At 44.3% G+C, this 19518-nt stretch overlaps 1 protein-coding gene across 5 annotated transcripts in view; it reads right to left on the bottom strand.

The window, feature by feature from the left end:
* Window positions 1–19518, bottom strand: part of LOC138581130 (protein MTSS 1-like) — an 885917-nt gene that overhangs the window by 626210 nt on the left and 240189 nt on the right. For all 5 annotated transcript variants that reach the window (XM_069652219.1, XM_069652221.1, XM_069652222.1 and 2 more), the window contains exon 3: window positions 1719–1792. In XM_069652219.1, the coding sequence (XP_069508320.1) occupies window positions 1719–1792 (74 nt within the window). The remainder of the gene's footprint in view (window positions 1–1718; window positions 1793–19518) is intronic.

Raw genomic sequence — 19518 nt, 5'->3', positions numbered from 1 at the left:
ACAGACTGCTACCAAGTGGGTTTACTGCCAAACACCTGTAGTCCTAAATCTTTTGCAGTGGTCCCAGAGGGAACTGCACAGGTTTCTGCCTAATAGTTTTAAGTCCAGACTACAAAACAGAATAGTTTTTCATAATTAGGGCACAGACTTTAGAACGGTAAAGGAAGACGCAGCCGTATTGTGTACATTTGTCAGTTTACTATACATTGTCTTTTTTCTGTGGTTATTCCCTTTGTTTATTGTGTTGCTTTTCTTTGTTTCTTTTATGTGTACGGTATGTATATGCTAAAAACAATTTAATACAACATTAAAAAAAACTTATTAGCACCCCAGCATATATTCTGTCGAGCTAAACACGTGCTTGTTAAATAAAAAATAAAAAAATCATTGACATTGCTGAGAAGCTTGAAGAGCCCAACATCAGCATCCAACTACCTCCAAACGCAGGCTTATACTGGGGCTTTCAGCCCACCTCTGGGGGGGAACGGATTCGCTAGCTACCTCGTGCAAAGTGCTAATGAAGAACCCAACCTTTTTGTGGCAAGTTTAGCTTTTTTTTTTTAAACATCATTAACATAGTTCCTGCCAAAAACACTATAGGAGTGCAGGGTTCGAAAATGAGGAGACTTGGGAGCTATTTAGCTCCTGCTTGTAGCTTTGACGTGTCTGATTAATTTGAAAGCAACATCTACCAGGAGATACTTTTGGCTCCACACACCAACTGATGTTGAACAAACATACTTAAGTGATATTAACTTTGTGCATTTGGGACGATCTACAATTGAGCATTGGGGCACATTTAAAGCATAAAGGGGTCCTATGAATAATGGGAAAAATGTTAAGTTTGCATGATATGTGGAAGTTAGATTTGCAGAACGCTACATACTAGCTCCTTTTTCTCCAATGATGGCTCCTGTGCACTGGTTATTGCCGGACACCCAGGTGTTGAGCTTACAAGCCGCTTATAAACTCTTAGGGGCTGATTCATGGAATTATTTGCGCCGAAAAACGGATTTGTGCGCCATTCTGCCCTCAAATACCCGTTTAACAAATGGGGATTTGCGGGCAGAATGCCGCACAAATCCCTGCTTTTCGGAGCAAATAATTCCATGAATCAGCCCCTTAATTTCGATCCCTGGAATGTTCATCCCTAGAAGTACACTAAAAGGGGCACTTTCCGAGTATCTCTGCCAAAAGCTTGAACAATCCAAAACACTAGTTCAATATTACAAAATACGACAGCCACGATTGACTGTTGATCGTGAATTGCTTGATCGCTCTCTCAGAAGGCTCCATCTACAGGTGCGGAGCACTGAAGACCGGCACAAGGAGTCATCTCTATTTTTGAAAGTGGAGTGTATGCATCCAACTGTATTTTTAAACAGAATCAAATCCATAGAAAGCAACATTTAAGAAATGTATCAGTAAATGGTTCTTAATTTAGTAAATACAAAATTATAGCAATTTACCGATGTGCCTGAAAACGTCAGTGAAATGGCAATAGCACAATAATTCCACGATCAGCAGCGGGATCTCTATCCACACAATGTGCCGTCAGCTAATTGACAGAGGGGATTCACTATATTTTTAAGTTGGTGAACAGTGAAGCAAGAGGTCAAAGTTAGCAAAAGGAGGCTTATCTGTACAAATCGCCATATTGCGATTGGCAAAGTTTCTAATGTAGGTGGCAACTACTGAGCATTACTGACAATTCATACCTCTTGTATTAATGGCCATATCAGCAATTTTCTGGAAGGCATCTAAAAAGGAACCGGTCACCACTGTTGTCGTCCTAAAAGAAGAAATTAGAAAACTAATTTAAGAAACATTGAACAATAAGTCATTAGAAACTACTATGTATATAAATTATTATTATTATTAATGATCGGGCTAAGCCAGAACGAGTCAATTTAGAAAATTCAAAGTTGATCCGACTTTGACATTTCAGAACCACAGCATTGGTAGACGTTCTATTGTGCAGCTTCTTACAGTTCAGCACATGCTTTTTGACCTCAATGATTCCAGAAAAGTTCAGATTAACAAAGCGGGCCAAATCAAAGAGCCTTCTCTCTGGTTTCATCCTCTTACAGCTTGCCAAGGTGGTGTGGTCGCAGGTTTTGAGTGTAATGAAGAGTTGTGGGGCTGCTAGTACCAAGCAATGCCAATTTTAAAACCACTGATAGGACGGGGATCATACCAACTACTTTAACATTTAGATAAGAAAAACATGCTTCTCCAGAGCACACTTCTCCCTACTTGTCTACCTACAATTTGCTCCCAAGGAAAAGTCACCAACAGACACTGGGGTTACCTACGCACATTATTCAACAGCCACTTTCCAGCGTTATTAATTTTTCGCAAACTATCAGAAAAGGATTATAGCCAAAAACCGAGCACGCATAAATAGGACTTTGAGACAGACAGATATTGATGACAGGTTTGTTTTTTTACCCTGCAGCTGCGTTGGGGGGATGGAGGGGGATTGGAGAGATGTGAGCTGGAACAGTCAGCTAACTGGGGGGAGGGCTCATACACAACTCTCAAATGACAAAGGACATGCCTGGCGGGATTACCATCAGCCATAGCCAAACCTCAGCTGGGCATCTATTGCCTGGGTTGAATGGGCTGGCCTCTCAAGAAACAGTTCTCTCAATTGCGTTTCTGTTGTGGTTGATGAGAACAATTTGAACAGCAAAGGCTACATTCGGACTCGCTTCTAATACCAGGAATAATTTTGCTGAGCAGAAAAACGGGGGGGAATTGTACTGTGCAGAAGTGACGTCCCCGATGGTCTGCCGGTGAGACCCTTCCCTGGCTGTGCTGGCCACCACTCATACGTATGCTGGGCCTTCAGACTAAGGGTTTGTATGTGCTTGCATGTGCAGAAGATGGGGAGGGGGTGAGAGAAGAGATGTTTCACTTTGGCTGCTCTAGTCTGGCAGTCACTGAGAAAGCTAATCTTTTTAAACTAAGAAAGTCAGTCTGAGCACAATATTTTCCAAGAATAATTATTTTCCACTGCTCACTTACACTAGCTTCCAGGAATCTTTTCCAAAAGACATGTCCCACTGAATGGGACGAAACCTTCTTGGCAACAGCATGTGTTACAATTGCATGTCGCAAGATTTTCACATGTGCAATTTTTCTTTCCAAATGCTAAGAAAGGACACTGGAAATTGTAGATTCGTGCAGGACTAAGTTCAAACCCAGCAGCTTCAAATACTGGAGCCTTGGGTGCCCGAAACATATTTCCTGCATTTAGAATGAGGAAATAGCCCATCCAAAAGTGAGGTATGTCCAAGCAGACAACAACCAGGCATAATTCAGGGTCAGTTGTCAAGAAAAAAGGTCCTATCAGAGAAGCCCTCCGAGTAGCTGAAAGTATGCATTGTGTATAGAAAAGAGATTGTGGCTGTTTTTCTACCACAGATAGAGACGTTAACTATTAGTTTTACAAATGGATGCAATAAACTAAAGAGGCATTTGCTAGGAAATACACATTAACTATAGTCTTGAGTGGATGTAGACACTGCTGAAAGGAAACGAGTGTGCTAAGTGGGGGCAGTGCACCAACACAGGTTCTGGGGGTGCGGGCATGGTTGGGTGGAATGCAAGTGGACATGGTTTGGGGTGGGTGGAGTACACACTGGCATGGTGGGGTGTGTATGAGTAGGGCACTATATATCAAGTGGGAGATGTCAGTGCAATGCACAGGCAGTACTTAGGAGGTACCCCAACCTGTGATGTGAAGATATGTCACACCCATATGGTGCAGCAGCATCCACAATCCGATCATCAGAGCTCTACAGAAGCACATAGATGCATATATGTATTAAGCTGATGCACTGAATCCCACCAGACTCATTCTCTGCAGCACTGGCCATCACTCAACCAAGCAAGTTAAGATTGACAGGCCTTAGAAGTATTCCCTCTGAGAACATCAGAAGTAGATGGATAGTTTTACCCCAGAACCTTCTCCAGCGTTTACCAAACAGGATCACAAATAGCTTGTTATTGAAAAAGCAAGAGAGAGAGATCATGAGACCCAACAAGAAAAAGTTGGAAGAGTGTAGCGAAGAATGCTACCAAGAAATTGTAAGTTTACACGAGGGCCCCTTGCTCTTATTATCCTTAGGAAATCCAATTCCCGAACTACTTTAACACCATGAAAAAGAAAGACCACAATCAATTGAGGGCCCCCTAAAGGAAGTAGAGCTTCAGACAAGACGCTGCACTCGAATAGGAATCTCCCAGGTAAACTTGTACTTGCTAATACACAGGTCGCAGAAATTGCACACAGGTTAGTGAAGGAGGGCACCTCCCACCGATGAGCAGGCCCCAACTGACAAAAAGTGCGATAGAGAACAGAAACGCAACTGGCAGCAGGTAAATCCTGCTCCACGCCATATGGCAAAACAAAATGATAATATATATGGGATCTACCAATAAAGGAAATGGGTGGCAGAGTTCGGTTATACCAATATTCTGAAGAACAGCCAGCATGCTTTTGCCAGGACACATCAGGGGGAGATTGGCAATGCCAACAGATTGAGCTTTTGTGTAGGCATGTTTCATAGCCAGCTGACCATCGATTTTAAAATGTATGTCTATACGTCCTGTGCTTAATTGTGCAAAACTGCAGCAGTGCACTAAATGCACACGATGGGATAGATGCAGTTTATTTTTAGCTAATGCTTGAAGGTCAGTGAGAAGATGTACATGAAAATAATCTGAAAAGGCACGAGTATTATTTCAATTCACTAGTCTCATTTGCTGCTCACTGTGGCACCTTAAAATGTGATGCCAGAACTCCTCTCCTGGCAGGTCCCTTTACCTCGCATTCGAGAACTGTAAACCTACTAGCTAGCTCGTGTGCCAGCCTCCTTCCAAGTTTGTCAAAAGTTGTAACATTCCTTCCTCATGCTGCTGAGAAAAATCACTTTTATTGCCGAAGTCCATAAAAAAAACGCTTTGGCAAAGCCAATTTAGGCTTGAGTAGGCATGGCATAACATTTGCCTGGCACTGCCATGATGGCACTACACAGCCATGAGAAGCCCCGAAACAGAAAATCTGCTACACTCCCAAAATAAATCACAACTGGACATGATGAAATGGTTCCCCTTTGATAAAACGACCAAGTCAAAGACAAATGCACTAGCCTATAAAAGCTAATCCTACTATAGACAATGGCTAAAAGAAGGGACCATTCTAAATCATGAATTATTCATGAAATCTGTACATAAAGAGGAAAAGTACAGGTGTAAAGGAGGAAAACCTAAAGGAATTCATTACACAAAAGACACCTGGAGGGCAAAGTATGAGGTGGGAGATGAAGAAAATGTTCCGAAAGGAGATCAGTAAAAGCTTCTTTCTTATTCCTCGCTTAGCCAACCAGTTTTGAAAATAAACAGATGTCAAAACATTTGATTGGGGGGATATGACGAATCATTCAATTATACAATTTAGAACAGACTCCAAAGTAGGACCATACCTGGTAGCAGGTGCTTCAGCCAAGTAATCCTACACGATCCAAGGAAAGGGATTCCCTCGAAAACAAACATAGCATAGATATTTGATATTTGCAAATCATCTATGCCAATCCAAAATAGCTGACATGGTATTTGTGACCATTCATGCTCTCTCCCAAAGAAGGGGCCCCTAGACAATCGAATAAGGAACAGGAATGGTCATAAGAGCAAAGCATAAATCAGATTCAAAGTAAGAAATGAGCAATGATCACCTGAAAAGTGGTGGAGTACAAGTAGGAAGAACCCCCACTGAACGAGAAAGATTTGTGCGAGGGAACACCACCAAACTGCATTCTGCTGAGAAAACAGATGTCAAATTCTGACAGAGAGGCTCCTAGAGAAGAGTCTCTCATGCAATATTCCTCATTCCATTCGGCAAACCACTGCTGGCGAGATGCTGATCGTTCTTTCCAACGGTTCTGCATTTATCTGGACAATGCCAAAATAATAGGAAGACTGTGTAAGGCTGCATCTGTCCAGCCAAGTCAAGAGTGAACTGAGAAGTACTGCTATTCGCCTGATGACAGCAAAGAGTATCTAACGTCACATGATCAAGCGAACACAACTACTAACACCAGAATAAGCTGAAAGGGTTTTATTCAGATTTTTTTAATTTTAATTAAACCTTTCCCAAAATACACATAAAAAATCTGTAAGTAAATGTTAGACATGGCAATTCATCTTTGCCCAAATTCATATGAAAAGTGGTTGTAACTCCAGAACATAACACAATTAAGAGATGCCAAAGCTATCAAACCATTTCATCAACATCATGGTACTAATCTCCACACGTAAAAGAGTAGGCTTTGTATAACGACAGCATGTAAAGTGCACCATGCAACACAATCTTGAGAATTTAGGAACTTAAAACAATGCAAATATACAGTGTTTACAGGGTTTTATTAAACAAAATAAAAAAATAAGGCTACTGTACAGAAATTGGTTCAGGATGGCTGAAACAAAGGTTCTTGTGAAATGCAGTCCTTGGACCCCGGATGACATAGTAAGGGCAGCAAAATAAAGGGCATACAAAAAGTTCCAGAAAGGAAGGTCTTGGGGCTTCGTGATTTCTAGTGATCAGCCTTTCTCCAGTTTACAAGTGTCCCAAAAGTATTCCCCTTCTGTTGCCTATTCCCCTCTTTCAGGGCAAAGGAACTCTCCCCCCTCTGTTGGAGAACCCCCCCCCTCTCCTCCAAAGCCCCCCCTCCTCTCTAGAGCACACCTTCTGGAGCTCACAGGGCTCTTCTCCCTCTCATTGGAGCACACCCCTTTTCTGGGCACAGGGGGATCCCCTGCTAGGATCATCTCCTGTTTAAGCAAATTACTCGCCCCAGCTCCCAACCCAAAAGAGACAGTCTGTTTATTAGCCTCAGATTTAAAGCCCTCGCCATCCTCCCACTGGCTGAGGCAATATTTGTTAATTGCCTGGTAATTTGGCTGACTAGTCCAAGCCATGCGAAGGAGGTCTTTAAAAGGCTTGACACCATTCTAGCTTTCTTTCAGTTGGTTTCCAGTGCATGTGCACTGTCTGCTAATCTACTCCCGTCTTGCCTCCTGGCTGTTCCCCTGCACAGAAGCTCATTTTGTGGTTTTCCGGTGTTTGAAAATGTCTGGTAAAGTCCCCACCTATGAAAAATCACTTCAGGGGGAGAGAAGAGCTCTCACCTTTAAAAGCACTGATGCTGGGGAGGGAGGCTATTGCAATGAGTTAGGTTTTCAACCTCTGAGGAAATGCACCTATTGCTTACAAGGTCTCTCAAACTGATTGGGTTTTCACATAGCATATCTCCATCTGAATACCTGATATTTGGAATCAGCTTAGGGTTTTTGGAAGCTCTGAACAGGATGTCTTCTGGGACATCCCTTCCCGAATACCTAGTTACTTTGGGACTTGGTAGTTTGTAACTAGTTGCTCTCACAGGGAGTTCGGGAATAGTCCAGGGCTCGTCTACCTAACATCCTGGGTGAGGGGCACTCTGGTAGGGACTTTGGGAAGAATTTTGTGGGGGTTTTCTGCGAGGACCTCGCCCGTTCTTGTGCAGTCATTCTTCACCTTGCACCAAACGATATTCAGGTTGCTTAGCTGGTCAGGATGGGTCCCTCATCAGGCCTGTCAACTCTACTCTCAGGCAGACAGGTGACGGGATGCACGGTTGACCCAGAGAAGATTTTTATCCTGACACCAAGAGGTTGTGTAAAATTCTCAGAGAAGGGCAACATTCAAGCCAAAGAGACTAGCAAAAGTCTCCAATAAGGGATGCCTTTATCGCAAGGATGTTGAGAGTCTGAGTCTCTCTGGGAATGGCTGTATCTATGCTGACAAGCCAGAAGACTAAGGCGAGTCTTAAAATATTATATTTGCACAATAAATTAATATTCTGTTTTTTGGAGAGAACCCCATGTAAAATACTGTTTATCCACATGGATCTGGAGAATAATCTGGCACCGTTTCAGGCTACTAAGTACCCTGATTCAAGTTTCTTCACTAAGAGGTTTCCATTCACTATTTGTGCCTATCAGATGTCACTCATATTTCTGTGTGTTATTTTGTGGTAGAGCAATTTGGCACCATGTGGGGCATGGTCAACACTTAACTCCTTTTTTTGTGGTGACGCCAGCATTACAGAAACTAGTGGGAGTGTCACGACACAAGCTACCAGTGTTGCGGATTGGGTGAGCAATAGACACCTTTAGATACCTAGAGGTAGATATATATCACGAAGTGGAGGAGGAACACAAGAATAATACGGAGAATGCAGTCAGAAAGATCGAACACAGCATGGAATTCTGGGCAAGGTTACCTCTGACCATGATGGGAAGGGTAGCATTGCTTAAGATAATAGTATTACCCAGGCTACTGCATAATTTCACGAATGTCCCATATTTGATACCTAAACGGTTTTTCACCAAAGTGCAAAGCATAAGCAGGGGGTTCATCTGGCACAATTCTAGGAATAGGATAGCTCTGTGGAAATTTCATCACCCGTACGATCAAGCAGGGATTCGACTGCCCAACATTGAGGTGTACTACCTGGCTGGACAGCTACAATATGTAGCTAAATGGCTATCCGAGTTAGCCAACCCTCCAGAAGGGAAGAGGTCAGCTTTGTTGGCCCTTGGAAGGAAAATCTGTCAGAGCCTGTAAAATGATGTGGTGCCCGCTGCCGTGCTCTCCGCAGGTCCCCTTAGTAACACTGAAAGGCATGGATGAGCAACTGAGGAAAAACATTAGAGAACATTGGAAACCGGTGGGGGGGGGGTCATGTATGGCAAGAGGGGGAAAGGATTGAAATTGGCACATTGATAGAGGAAACGGGCTTACATAGTGGACAACAGATCACATATGCTAGGCTGATAACATTGATAAAGACATGGTCGGAGATCGAGCTGACCCAACAACCAGTTGTCTCAATAGAAAAGTTTCAAGCAGTGTCGGATGGTGGCCATGAGATCTCTAGAACATACGAAATAATGATATCCAGGGCTGGGAAAGAAGTGGTTCAGGTAAAACGAGACTGGGAAGAGGAAGGTGGAGAGGCCATCAGTGATGGATTATGGGTGAGGATACAGAGGTACCACAAGAAAGTTTAGAGGAATGTCAGATTACAACAGATTCAGCTATTTATCACCCACAGGGCATACATGACCCCCAAGAAAATTTCCAAGTTCGCAAATGCGACCGCACAGTATTGCCGAAATGTGGGGAGGAGGATGCAGGGATGGTGCACATGTTCTGGGCATGCCCGGAAATCGCAAAATATTGGGAAGAAGTTGCAAAATTGCTGGCTGATAAGGGGATTAAATTAGAAGAACAAGTTACTTACCAACTGTAACGTTCTTTCGAATGGATGTTCCTCCCACGTATTCCTCATATTTAGATATTCGTATCCCAGCTCGGCTGCTTCGGAAACATTTTTTCACCAGAGGGCGCTGTGTTCGAGGCCACAGAGTCGAAGTCTCTCGAGAGCCGCCGTCGAGCATCGACGTCATCCGCTGTATAAAGGGCTCGAGCAGCGCCCGTTACCTCAGTTCTGTTTTTACGGTGTTCATGGTCGCATCAGCTGATCAGATTTAAAGTCCTCGGGCTCTTAAGAAAGTTAGAGTGCAACTGGCGTAAACTGTACGGAGGGGTAGGATGAGAGGGTTGATGAGGAATACGTGGGAGGAACATCCAATCGAAAGAAAGTTACCGTTGGTAAGTAACTTGTTCTTCGAATGGATTGTGTCCTCGCACGTATTCCTAATCTTTAGATAGGCTCCCATAGCAGTGTTAATTTTGGAGGTGCGAGTACTAGAAATGTTTAATTATGGACTGAATGAAGGACAGCTTTTGCAAATAGTCATTCCTCTGGTTGAATGAGCCCTTAATCCATTTGGAGGCTCTTTCCCAGCCAATTTATAGCATTCAGAGATTGCTAGAATTATCCATCTGGATAGAGTTTTTTTGATACTGCAAGGCCCAATTTGTGCTCAGTATACCCAACAAATAGTTGGTCACATTGTCGAAGATTTGCCAATCTGGAAATGTAGAAACTGAGAGCCCTTTTTGGGTCCAGTCTATGCAACCTTTCCTCTTCCTTACTAGCGTGAGGCGGAGGTTAAAAGGAAGGTAAGACCATTTTTTGTGACAGATGAAAATCAAACTATTTTAGGCAAGAAAGATGGTTTGACTTTTAGAATAACCTTGTCCCTATGGAAAATGGTGTGAGGAGGCTTACAAGAGTGCGTGCAACTCACTTACCCTGTGGGCTGATGTTATAGCCAGAAACAGAATTGTCTTAAGAGTGAGACATCTTAATGGGCAAGAATGTAAAGGTTCGAAAGGGGCACACATGAGAAATTTTTAGACTAAATTCAAATCCCAGATGGGCACCTGAAATGGTGTTGGGGGGTTTACATTTGTCAGCCCTTTCAAGAATTGAATGACTAAAGGCATTCTAAAATAGGACGCCTCTTCCGAGGAGCGCTTAAAGATGGACAGCACTGCTAAATATCATTTTATAGTACCAACTTGGAGCCCCAAATTGGCTAAGTGTAAGAGAAAAGAAAGTACGATTGGAGTATTACAAAGGAATGGATCCACATTCTTATCCCTGCACCAGTTACTGAACTTTTTCCAACGACATCGATACAGGGATTTTGTTGCTGGCATTCTGGCCGAAAGCAAAGTCTCCATTACGTCATCCAGGAGCTCCCAATCCTTATATCTCAGCCTCTCAGCAACCATGCATGAAGGCTGAGTGTCTTGACCTCTGGATGGAGAACCAGACCTTCCTCCTGCGAGAGAAGATCCTCTCTTTGTGGAAGACGTACTGGAGGGCAGATGGACATGTCCAGAAGGTCCGGGTACCACGTCCTCCTGGCCCAATCCGGGGCAATCAGGCTCATGGTTTTCATGAACTTTCTCAACCTCCTGATTACTTGAGGAATCACAGGGACAGGAGGAAACGCGTAAAGGAGTGGAAATACCCAGTCCACTATTAATGCGTCCCCTAGAGCTCCTCTTGGGGGAAATTCCCTTGAGCAGTACAGTTCGCACGTCGTTGGCACCGGTCGTGAACAGATCCACTTGAGGGGTTCCCCAAAGGGGGAAGATCTCTTGAAGGACTTCCTGTGCTAGTTCCCATTCGTGGGAGACTGCTCTGCCTGCTCAGAGCGTCCGCCGCCGTGTTCAGTTCTCCGGCTAGGTGAACTGCCGATAGAGATATTCCTTCTTGCATTGCGCAGAACCAGAGCTGCATTGCCTCTCTGCACAGAGGGAGTGATCCTAGGCCTCCTCTTTTGTTAAGGTAGTACATGACCACTGTGTGGTCCGTCGTTATCAGGAAATCTTTTTCCCCGTACAGAGGGCAGAAAGGCCTTCAGCGCTTGTCTGATTGCCCTCAGCTCCAAAAGGTTGATGTGTAGTTTGGCGTAAAGGATGGCGAGTCCCAATTTTTTGTTGAAGGGGGATTGAGCTAGAGTAGGGACTAATTATAGAGTGTCAAAAGACGCACAAGAAATTAGATCAGGGACACGGAAAAAAGAATATCGATAATTTAGATAATTTATCAATATTCTTTTTTCCTTGTCCCTGATCTAATTGCAAGGTGGACAAAAAGAGGGGTAATTGAGCTTCCTTGTGTGTCTTTTGACACTCTATAATTAGTGATGTGTAGTTTGGACTCCGATGGAGACCAACAACCGCTGATTGACAGATCGTTGGTGTGGGCTCCCCACCCCGTGAGTGAGGCGTTCGACACTACCGTTATCTCCAGCCATGGTTGCCAAAAAGGTTCCCCCTTGAGGATGTTCTCCTTGCAAGCCCACCATAGGAGATCTTGAGTCACTTTGTTCGAGACTTGCAAAAGATCTGACATCTCCCCCGAAAACCGGGACCATTGAGTCCTGAGGACCCATTGAAGGGATCTCATCCTCAATCTGGCCTCTGGCACCAGAAAAATGCAGGATGCCATGAAGTCTAGCAACCTTAGAAAGTGGAATGCCGGAAGATGTCGGGCATTTTGAAACTTCGTTACCATCTGCAGAACGTAGTGAGCTTTCCCCTCAGGAGGCAAGGCTTTCCCTGAGGAAGTGTCCAGGATTGCTCCGATGAATTGGAGTTTTTGGCTTGGAATCATTTGTGACTTCTTGTAATTGAGGGAGAAGCCCAATCTGTGTAAGAAGTGGCAGGTCATGTAGCCAGATGTTCCTGGGCTCGTTTGGGTGAACTTGCCCTGATTAGCCAGTCGTCCAGATAAGTGTAGACCTGAATCCCCCTTCTTTGGATACTCTCTGCCACCACCGCCATCAGTTTGGTGAAAACCCTCGGGCGGAGGTTAGCCCAAATGGCAAAACCCGAAACTGATCATGAGAATCACCAATTGCGAACCTCAGGTACTTTCTGTGCTTGAGATGGATTGGCACATGAAAGGAGCAGCTCTGGAATTTTTACAGAGTTGCCTCCCAGTGGATGATCTTGAGGCCTTTGATGAAAAGGAAGGCAGTAACAATGGGTCACTATCTCCAGTGCCCAGGCATCTGACGTGATGCCCCGCCATTCGTCCAGATACCAAGTGATATTGCCTCCCACCGGGGTTTTGTGGGTGAATACCTCAAAGTGGCTTTGCTGCGGCTGCAGCAGTGGCTGAGGAAGTAGTAGCCGCTGCTGTGGCTGATCTAGCCGCTTTCCCTTTTCCACCATGAAAGGGTTTTCTCTGTTGGCCTCTTTGACTGGCCTGCCCCCTCCCTTTTCCAAAAGAGGAATAGAAGCGAAAAGGGAGACTCTTCCAGGAAGATGAGCCTGCGTAATAGTGTTGTTGTGGTTGGTTTATAGCGGCACTAAGTGATTTTGTTGCCGCTTTTGAGGTCTGCAGCTTCTCAAAGATTTCATCCGCCTTGCTGCCAAACAACCTCAAGCCGTCAAAGGGCATATTAAGTCATCTAGATTGCACATCAGATGCAAAGCCAGATTTCCTTAGCCATGCAAATCTGCGCAGGACTGTGCTAGATGCCATGGACCTGCTTATACCATCTGCAGTGTCCAGTCCTGATTGAAGGCATTCCTCCATAGCCTCTTCACCATCTTTTACTATAGCCAGGAAACCATCCCGTTTATCACCTTCCGGGATACGCTCAGCCGCTGATGACATGCAGTCCCACAGGGAATATTTAATCCTTGCTAATTAGCAAATGACAGTCGATTTGAGGGCCATGCTGCCCGAAGAAAAAACTTTCCGGGCCCAAGCATAAACTTATTTTTATCATCCATGCCTGGTGGTATGGATGGGTAAGCTGATTGTCTAGTGGAAGTTGCAGCTTGAACCACTTGACTCAGGGGAGGGATGTTTTGATAAATACTCTGGATCTGATAAAGATGGCCTATATTTTGGTACAAGTTTCTTATTCACTGCTGGAATTGAATTAGGAGTATTCCAATTAACCAACACCCTTTTTTGCAATGCTTTATGGAATGGCAAAACAGGATCTTTTAAAGGACCTTCACTCAGGATGTCAGTCATGTCATCCTGGTCGAAATCTGGGGAAGCTGCCTTCCAACCCATAAAATCAATGACCCTTCCCATAAGGTTCCTATAAGTAGGATCAGCATGATCTGTAGGGTCTGGTCTTTCAGAATCCACTTCAGGTGAAGTGTCTAAGCCACTGGCATTTTGGAGACAGTCAAAGATCTGTTAATTTAGAATTTGGGTCCACTAGTTCTTCAGGGACCTCCGGTTCCAAACCTAACTCCAGCTGAAGTGACATTCTCTTCAGAGGAGTGTTCTTCATATATGGATGACATGGACCTGAATAATTCCTGCCTAGGTTCAGGGTGGAAAGAAGGTGGAATTGACCTAGGTAAGGACAATGGCGTCGACTTGGGTCTTGGAATTAAAGAAGGCCTCGATAAAGGCGTTGAAGGCGTCGATAGAGAAGACGCTGGCTTCGACGGTGTCAACAAAGGCTTTGATACAGCCAAAGGCGTCAACGTCATTTTCGTCAGCGGCTTTGACACTATGGTTGTCGACTGCGTTGAGTTTTGGCTTCGACTTCGATGTCAATTCCACTAACCCTGATTTATGCACCAGAGGCTTTGACATAGTACGAGGCATCGGGGAACTTTCCCTTGAAGACACACTCGACTCTCTTTCAACTCTTGCGTGTTTAGATCTTGATTTTCCTCTGTCACTTTTAGAGTGAGTAGAGGCATGATCACCACGCGGCAACTTTGAGGGGGTCTGGCCCGCTTTCTCGAATATTTTAAGCATCAAAGCCCTCCCATTTTTCTGGGGAATTGTGCTTTGATGGATAAGCTACTCTCCTCTCAGGGGACGACGAGGAGGAAGACCACTTGTGATGTTGCTCTTTTGACTTTTTTGTCAAAGACGAGGAAGATTTCCCCGAGCGACTCTTCGATCTCTATCTTCTCGCTCATGATGAGATGTACGACTGGATTCATCTGAATCCTTTTGTCTTTTAGAAGACTTATACTTCTCCCCCACCGACAGCTTATCTCTACGTTCCCCAAGAACCTTGTTGGACATGGCCTGACAGGACCCGCACTCGTCAACCCGATGGTCTGGGCTGAGGCACCATAGGCAATTTCGATGGGGGTCGGCTATTGACATTTTCCTACCACACGTCTCACATTTTTTTAACCCTGTCTTGGGTGTGGTGGGAGCAGATGAGGGCATCGGCGAAGAAAAATCTGATGCACCAGCAGTTGCATTGGAAAAACGGAACTGAAGTAACGGGTGCTGTTCGAGCCCTTTATACAGCAGATGACGTCGACGCTCGACGGCGGCTCTCGAGGGACTTCGACTCCGTGGCCTCGAACACAGTGCCCTCTGGTGAAAAATGTTTCCGAAGCAGCGGAGCTGGGATATGAATAACTAAAGATGAGGAATACGTGGGAGGACACAATCCATTCAAAGTAGATTCTCTATGCAAACTTAAAGATCTGGCTTACATACTTGCAAAGCGCAGGATAGCAATGGGCTAGAAGGCAAACATAAGACCAAGTGTGGAAGCCTAGTGGCAGGACCTCTTGAAATGGGCAGACGCAGAAACGGTGGTGTGGAAAGAGGCAGTGTGCAGAGGAGGGGAAGAGAAAGCTGAAACGCTGACAGCCTGGCTGCATCTGATCGCATCTTTGATGGGCTCAGGACTGGAAGAACCTGAAACGAATAGCTCCTAGATAGTGAAGGAGAAATGACTGTCATAAGCTAATAAAAGGAGGTTGTAGATTGCGAATCTCTTGAGGGGTGGGGAGGGAGGAGGGCAAGTTGGAAATTGTTTTGGGCACCATGTTGAGGTGCACTGTATGTTTTTTTTTTTTAAATTAATAAAACATTAAATAAAAAAACATGACAAACTATTCAGTGAAGCAAGAGCTACAAATCACGACCACTCTGACCCTCCTGCCACCACAAACAAACCTATGCACAGACCACAGATGTACCCAACAAGTCAACCAGCCTGCCGTTTAGAAGCCCCTAGTCTGTTTCTTGCTGCCTAGCACATCCGTATCTGCATTCCACATGCAGGTCTGAGTGAGCCCTACAGGTAAACCCATCACCTCATGGGGCGAGCATTTCAAGGCAACAGGGTGTCTGATGGACAAAGTCTACCATTTTACAAGTTGATAGTTATACAGTCACACAGGGATTATAGGCTGCAAAAGATTGTTTTAGCAATACAGATTTGAAACAATGACCCTATAACATTTCACGTGGATGCGTCCCATTGAATGCAGTGGAGTCTCTCCAATTGTACACACAGCCCCTCCACCTTTTCATTTCAATGCCTGCGTGAGCTTCTTATCTATCCATCACCCCCATCTCAACTATCTAGTCGACTTTGTGCCTCCCTACCACTACTGAATGTTCCATCACACTTTTCTTTTGCCTATCCGACAGGCAATAAGTGTTTCGGCCCACAAACCTACGACAGCAGGCACAATAAAAATACAAGGTAACATACAGTGTTAATGATACAAAGGCCACATATTGTGCCCATAATAGAATGCTTTTTTGGCCCATCTTGTCTTTCATTTACCAAATTGACTTGAGATATACGATGACCGTATAAAATAGGAAATCAAAAAACAAATGATCCATGTAGTCTCTAAAAATCCTTGGGGTATTAGTCAATCTGAGGGGCATCACAGAATACTCAACATGACCGTAGGGTGTTCTAAAGGTGGTCTACCACTCATCCCGCTTTATTTTTATTAAATGATACGCCCGCTGGGGTCTAACTTGGTGAATATCAAGGCGGTTTGTACTGCATCCAATATATCGGGTATCAGGGGGAGTGCATATTTGTACTACAGTCACTGCATTGAGGCCACGCTAATCCAAACAGGGTCCAAGTTCGGTTGTATTTCTCTTAGTTATAAAAATAGTGATGCTCCCGCAGGAGATACTGGCTTTCGGATAAGACCATCAACCAAATTCTGGTGCAAATATTCCTTAAGTGCGATCTTTTCAGTGGTGACTGATGCAGACTTTGTTTAACCTACTATCACTACTATACCAATATACAATTACCATAATCCAGGCTTTTTACAGCCCACCAGTAAAAGGGAAGTATACCTGTCCGACGATATGACTGGGCTGCCCATTTGATTTGGGCTTACAAGGATTCCAACAAAGTAGCATTGCATGAAACAATGAACTGTTGCACGTAGTTAGTCCGAGAATAGTTTTAAAAGCAAGCCCTGTTAATGGTCACCAGGCACTTAAAACAATTAAAGCAGCAGTACCCAATAAGTGCATCCTCATATCTTCCCTTTTCCCCTTGTAACTAGTTGCAACAGCGCCCTGATGCCCCTGGGCTTAGGCGCTTTACAAGTGTAAAATAAATATTGCAGGCCAAAATATTTCGCCCAGCTTTAAAGAAAAGGACTGGAAGTTGACTGTTAAGTGCAGAAGAAACCTATTCCAGATATGTCGGTGCATGCATGTTCCTACCCAAAAATACAATTTCCAAGGGAGGCAAAGGAGTCAAACCCCTCTTTTGACCGACCTCCTGTATCATCAATTGGTTTGTTTTTTATCCAGCAAATCCTCTTCTCAGTTGGACGCTTGAGGCAGCTGAGAGGTTGCAAGGAGCCTCCTACGTACTGGTTAGGACATACGACTTCTGGTTTAGATACTATGCAGGTTGTTTAACGGGACTGCTCAATGGAAAGTACCAGAAATGTTCAAGACTTGTGTGGGGACAGATCAGCATTTGTTGGCATGAGTTTAGCCATTTTGACTAATATCCTGCGTTCAGATTAGTTACTTTGTCCGTTTTTTAATGGCAAACCATGCTTTTACAAATTCGGAAGTTCCTTGAGACTGCAATACAGCGCAAGCATGGGGCGAGAGAGCATTTTCCCATTGCTATCCACTAGACTGCAAGGAGAGTCCGCTGGAGAAAGGCGTTCGCAGCGCCAGGGGGTAGGTCTGTAATTTACACATCTCACAGTGAACCAACACATGTTTAAGCCATGTCAAAGATGACACGGACAGCAAGGTTCCCATAAAACATTTGGGAGGGGTTGCATGTCAGAAATCCGAATTTGCCAAGTTTGAAAAAAGCTCCCTGAAAGCACATTAGTTTCGTTTGTTTTGGGCTTCCTATTTATATCATGGTTACCAAAATGAGTTTCGTTTACCAAAACCTCAGGCTTGTGGTTCTGTGCAAGGTGCTTAAGGACACAACGCCTGTCTATTGTTAAGCCAAAACTTAAAAAAAGGGGTATATTGAGGGCACTTGGCACTGCCAGTCTAAAACAATTCAGTCTCATTGAGATAGAACTAGTTCCGATTCACAATAGAATAGATGGTCCAGGCCCAGTTCTAATGTTGCTTCAATGCTCAAAATATCTCTGGGTAAACATACAAGTGCTGTCCGTATCCAGGTGAATGCCCAGCCCTGAAGTATCACTACAAGAACCCAGAGAAGTGAAGCACTCGCGCCACAGTGTTTTTATTGGCAACCACACAACCAAACTGCTCTGGTAAGAAAAAGAGTTTCCTCCTCTCTGGTGGGTCTATATACCAGAGGTCAAGCTCTACCTGGTTGTGGCACAACCAGCTGTTATCTAATAGTAGCAATCACTACAGCTGCAATTTACGATAGCCTTCATCTTCAGCAGGAACTGGGGTTCAATAAAAAATTAAGAAAAGCAGCACCCAGTGTAATATTGCACATGTTGCTCACTTCACTGCTCACCAAGCCTTCGTAACCTTCAGTGTATATAAGCAGGCATAGCGGGCTCCTCCTCTGATACGCCTCCTTTATTCAGATTGGGCCACTTTCTAGTGAAATCTCTAATGTTCCTAAAATGACCACGCTCACATATACCCTCTTTCCCAGTGTGTGTAGCAATGGTCTCCACCTTCGGCCAGCCACCCAGCACAGTCGATGGTGAAGGATCATGGGGGTCCTAGTTCAAACATTTGGAAAGCCACAAGCTGCATACCCCTCCTGTATAGTGTACCACATGTGACAGGGGTTGGAAGGATATCCTTACTCAGTCTCTACCACCAGGATTCACCCTCAAGAGTATGACTGTGTGCCTAATGACACCAGTGACAGCTAGTCAATGTGGAGAGGAAAGCCGTGCCTTGTCAGTAAAGATTCCTTTTACACTTAACATCCCCAGGTAAAGATTAGGTGTGAGATCAGGAATAGGTCGCTGGCTGCTGAAATCAGTGTTTGTTTCAGCGGGTTGGGGAGGAGGCAGGGAGTACGTTAAGAGATGCCACCAATATCAATAACCTTGGTCACAGCTTCTAAATTGGGGCCTAAAATCAGACGGAAAATTGGCCAAGATAAGGTGGTCTTGCTGTGCAGATACTTGCCCAGTTAAAATTGGATCCAACCTTCAAGCACTTTTGCCAGAAATTAGAGACAAGTGGTAGGTCCGCGAATAGCAGGGAGAGACAGCCACTCCTTCAACACTTTAAAAAATTGGGATTATTAAATCTACTTTTTAAGGTGTAAGAGCGCAAGAATAACTTTGCATTTGTTACAAAGATTGGACAAACATTGCCGCTACTGAATACGTGGCCTAGGGTGACTGTCATTCGGCAAACATTTCAAGATATCAAGTGACATGCAGAAGGCTTCAAGAAATCAAAATGCATCCCAGGTCTTTGCTGCCAGTTGAAGGTCAGCCTGCAAAGAGGATGCCAACACTCCCAAGTTGCTTACAAACCTTGTATAGAGTCATTTCAAAACAGAAGATATTATAGGCCATGAAGGCCTGCCAAGATTTCTCAGCAGACAAAACAAATAAATAGGCCATCAGCAAACAGGGAATTGTATGGTATTTCGTATGCAAAGGGCACAGAGTTAACCCCTTATGTATGAATGTGTTTTAGCTTAATTGCAAAGCCCTCTTTGTGCCTGTAAGATGTTGCCTGTAGAGGGCATGATAGTCAGGAAAGGTAAGTCAGTGTGCCCTCCCTATTGACAGATAGCAAGCACACGGTTACTTTATTCAGAGTGAAA

The sequence above is a fragment of the Ambystoma mexicanum genome, chromosome 3p, assembly GCF_040938575.1.
Source record: "Ambystoma mexicanum isolate Mex_15411 chromosome 3p, UKY_AmexF1_1, whole genome shotgun sequence".
NCBI lineage: Eukaryota > Metazoa > Chordata > Amphibia > Caudata > Ambystomatidae > Ambystoma > Ambystoma mexicanum.
The sequence above is the reverse complement of the archived record's forward strand: the minus strand, read 5'-3'. Positions and strand labels throughout refer to the sequence as shown.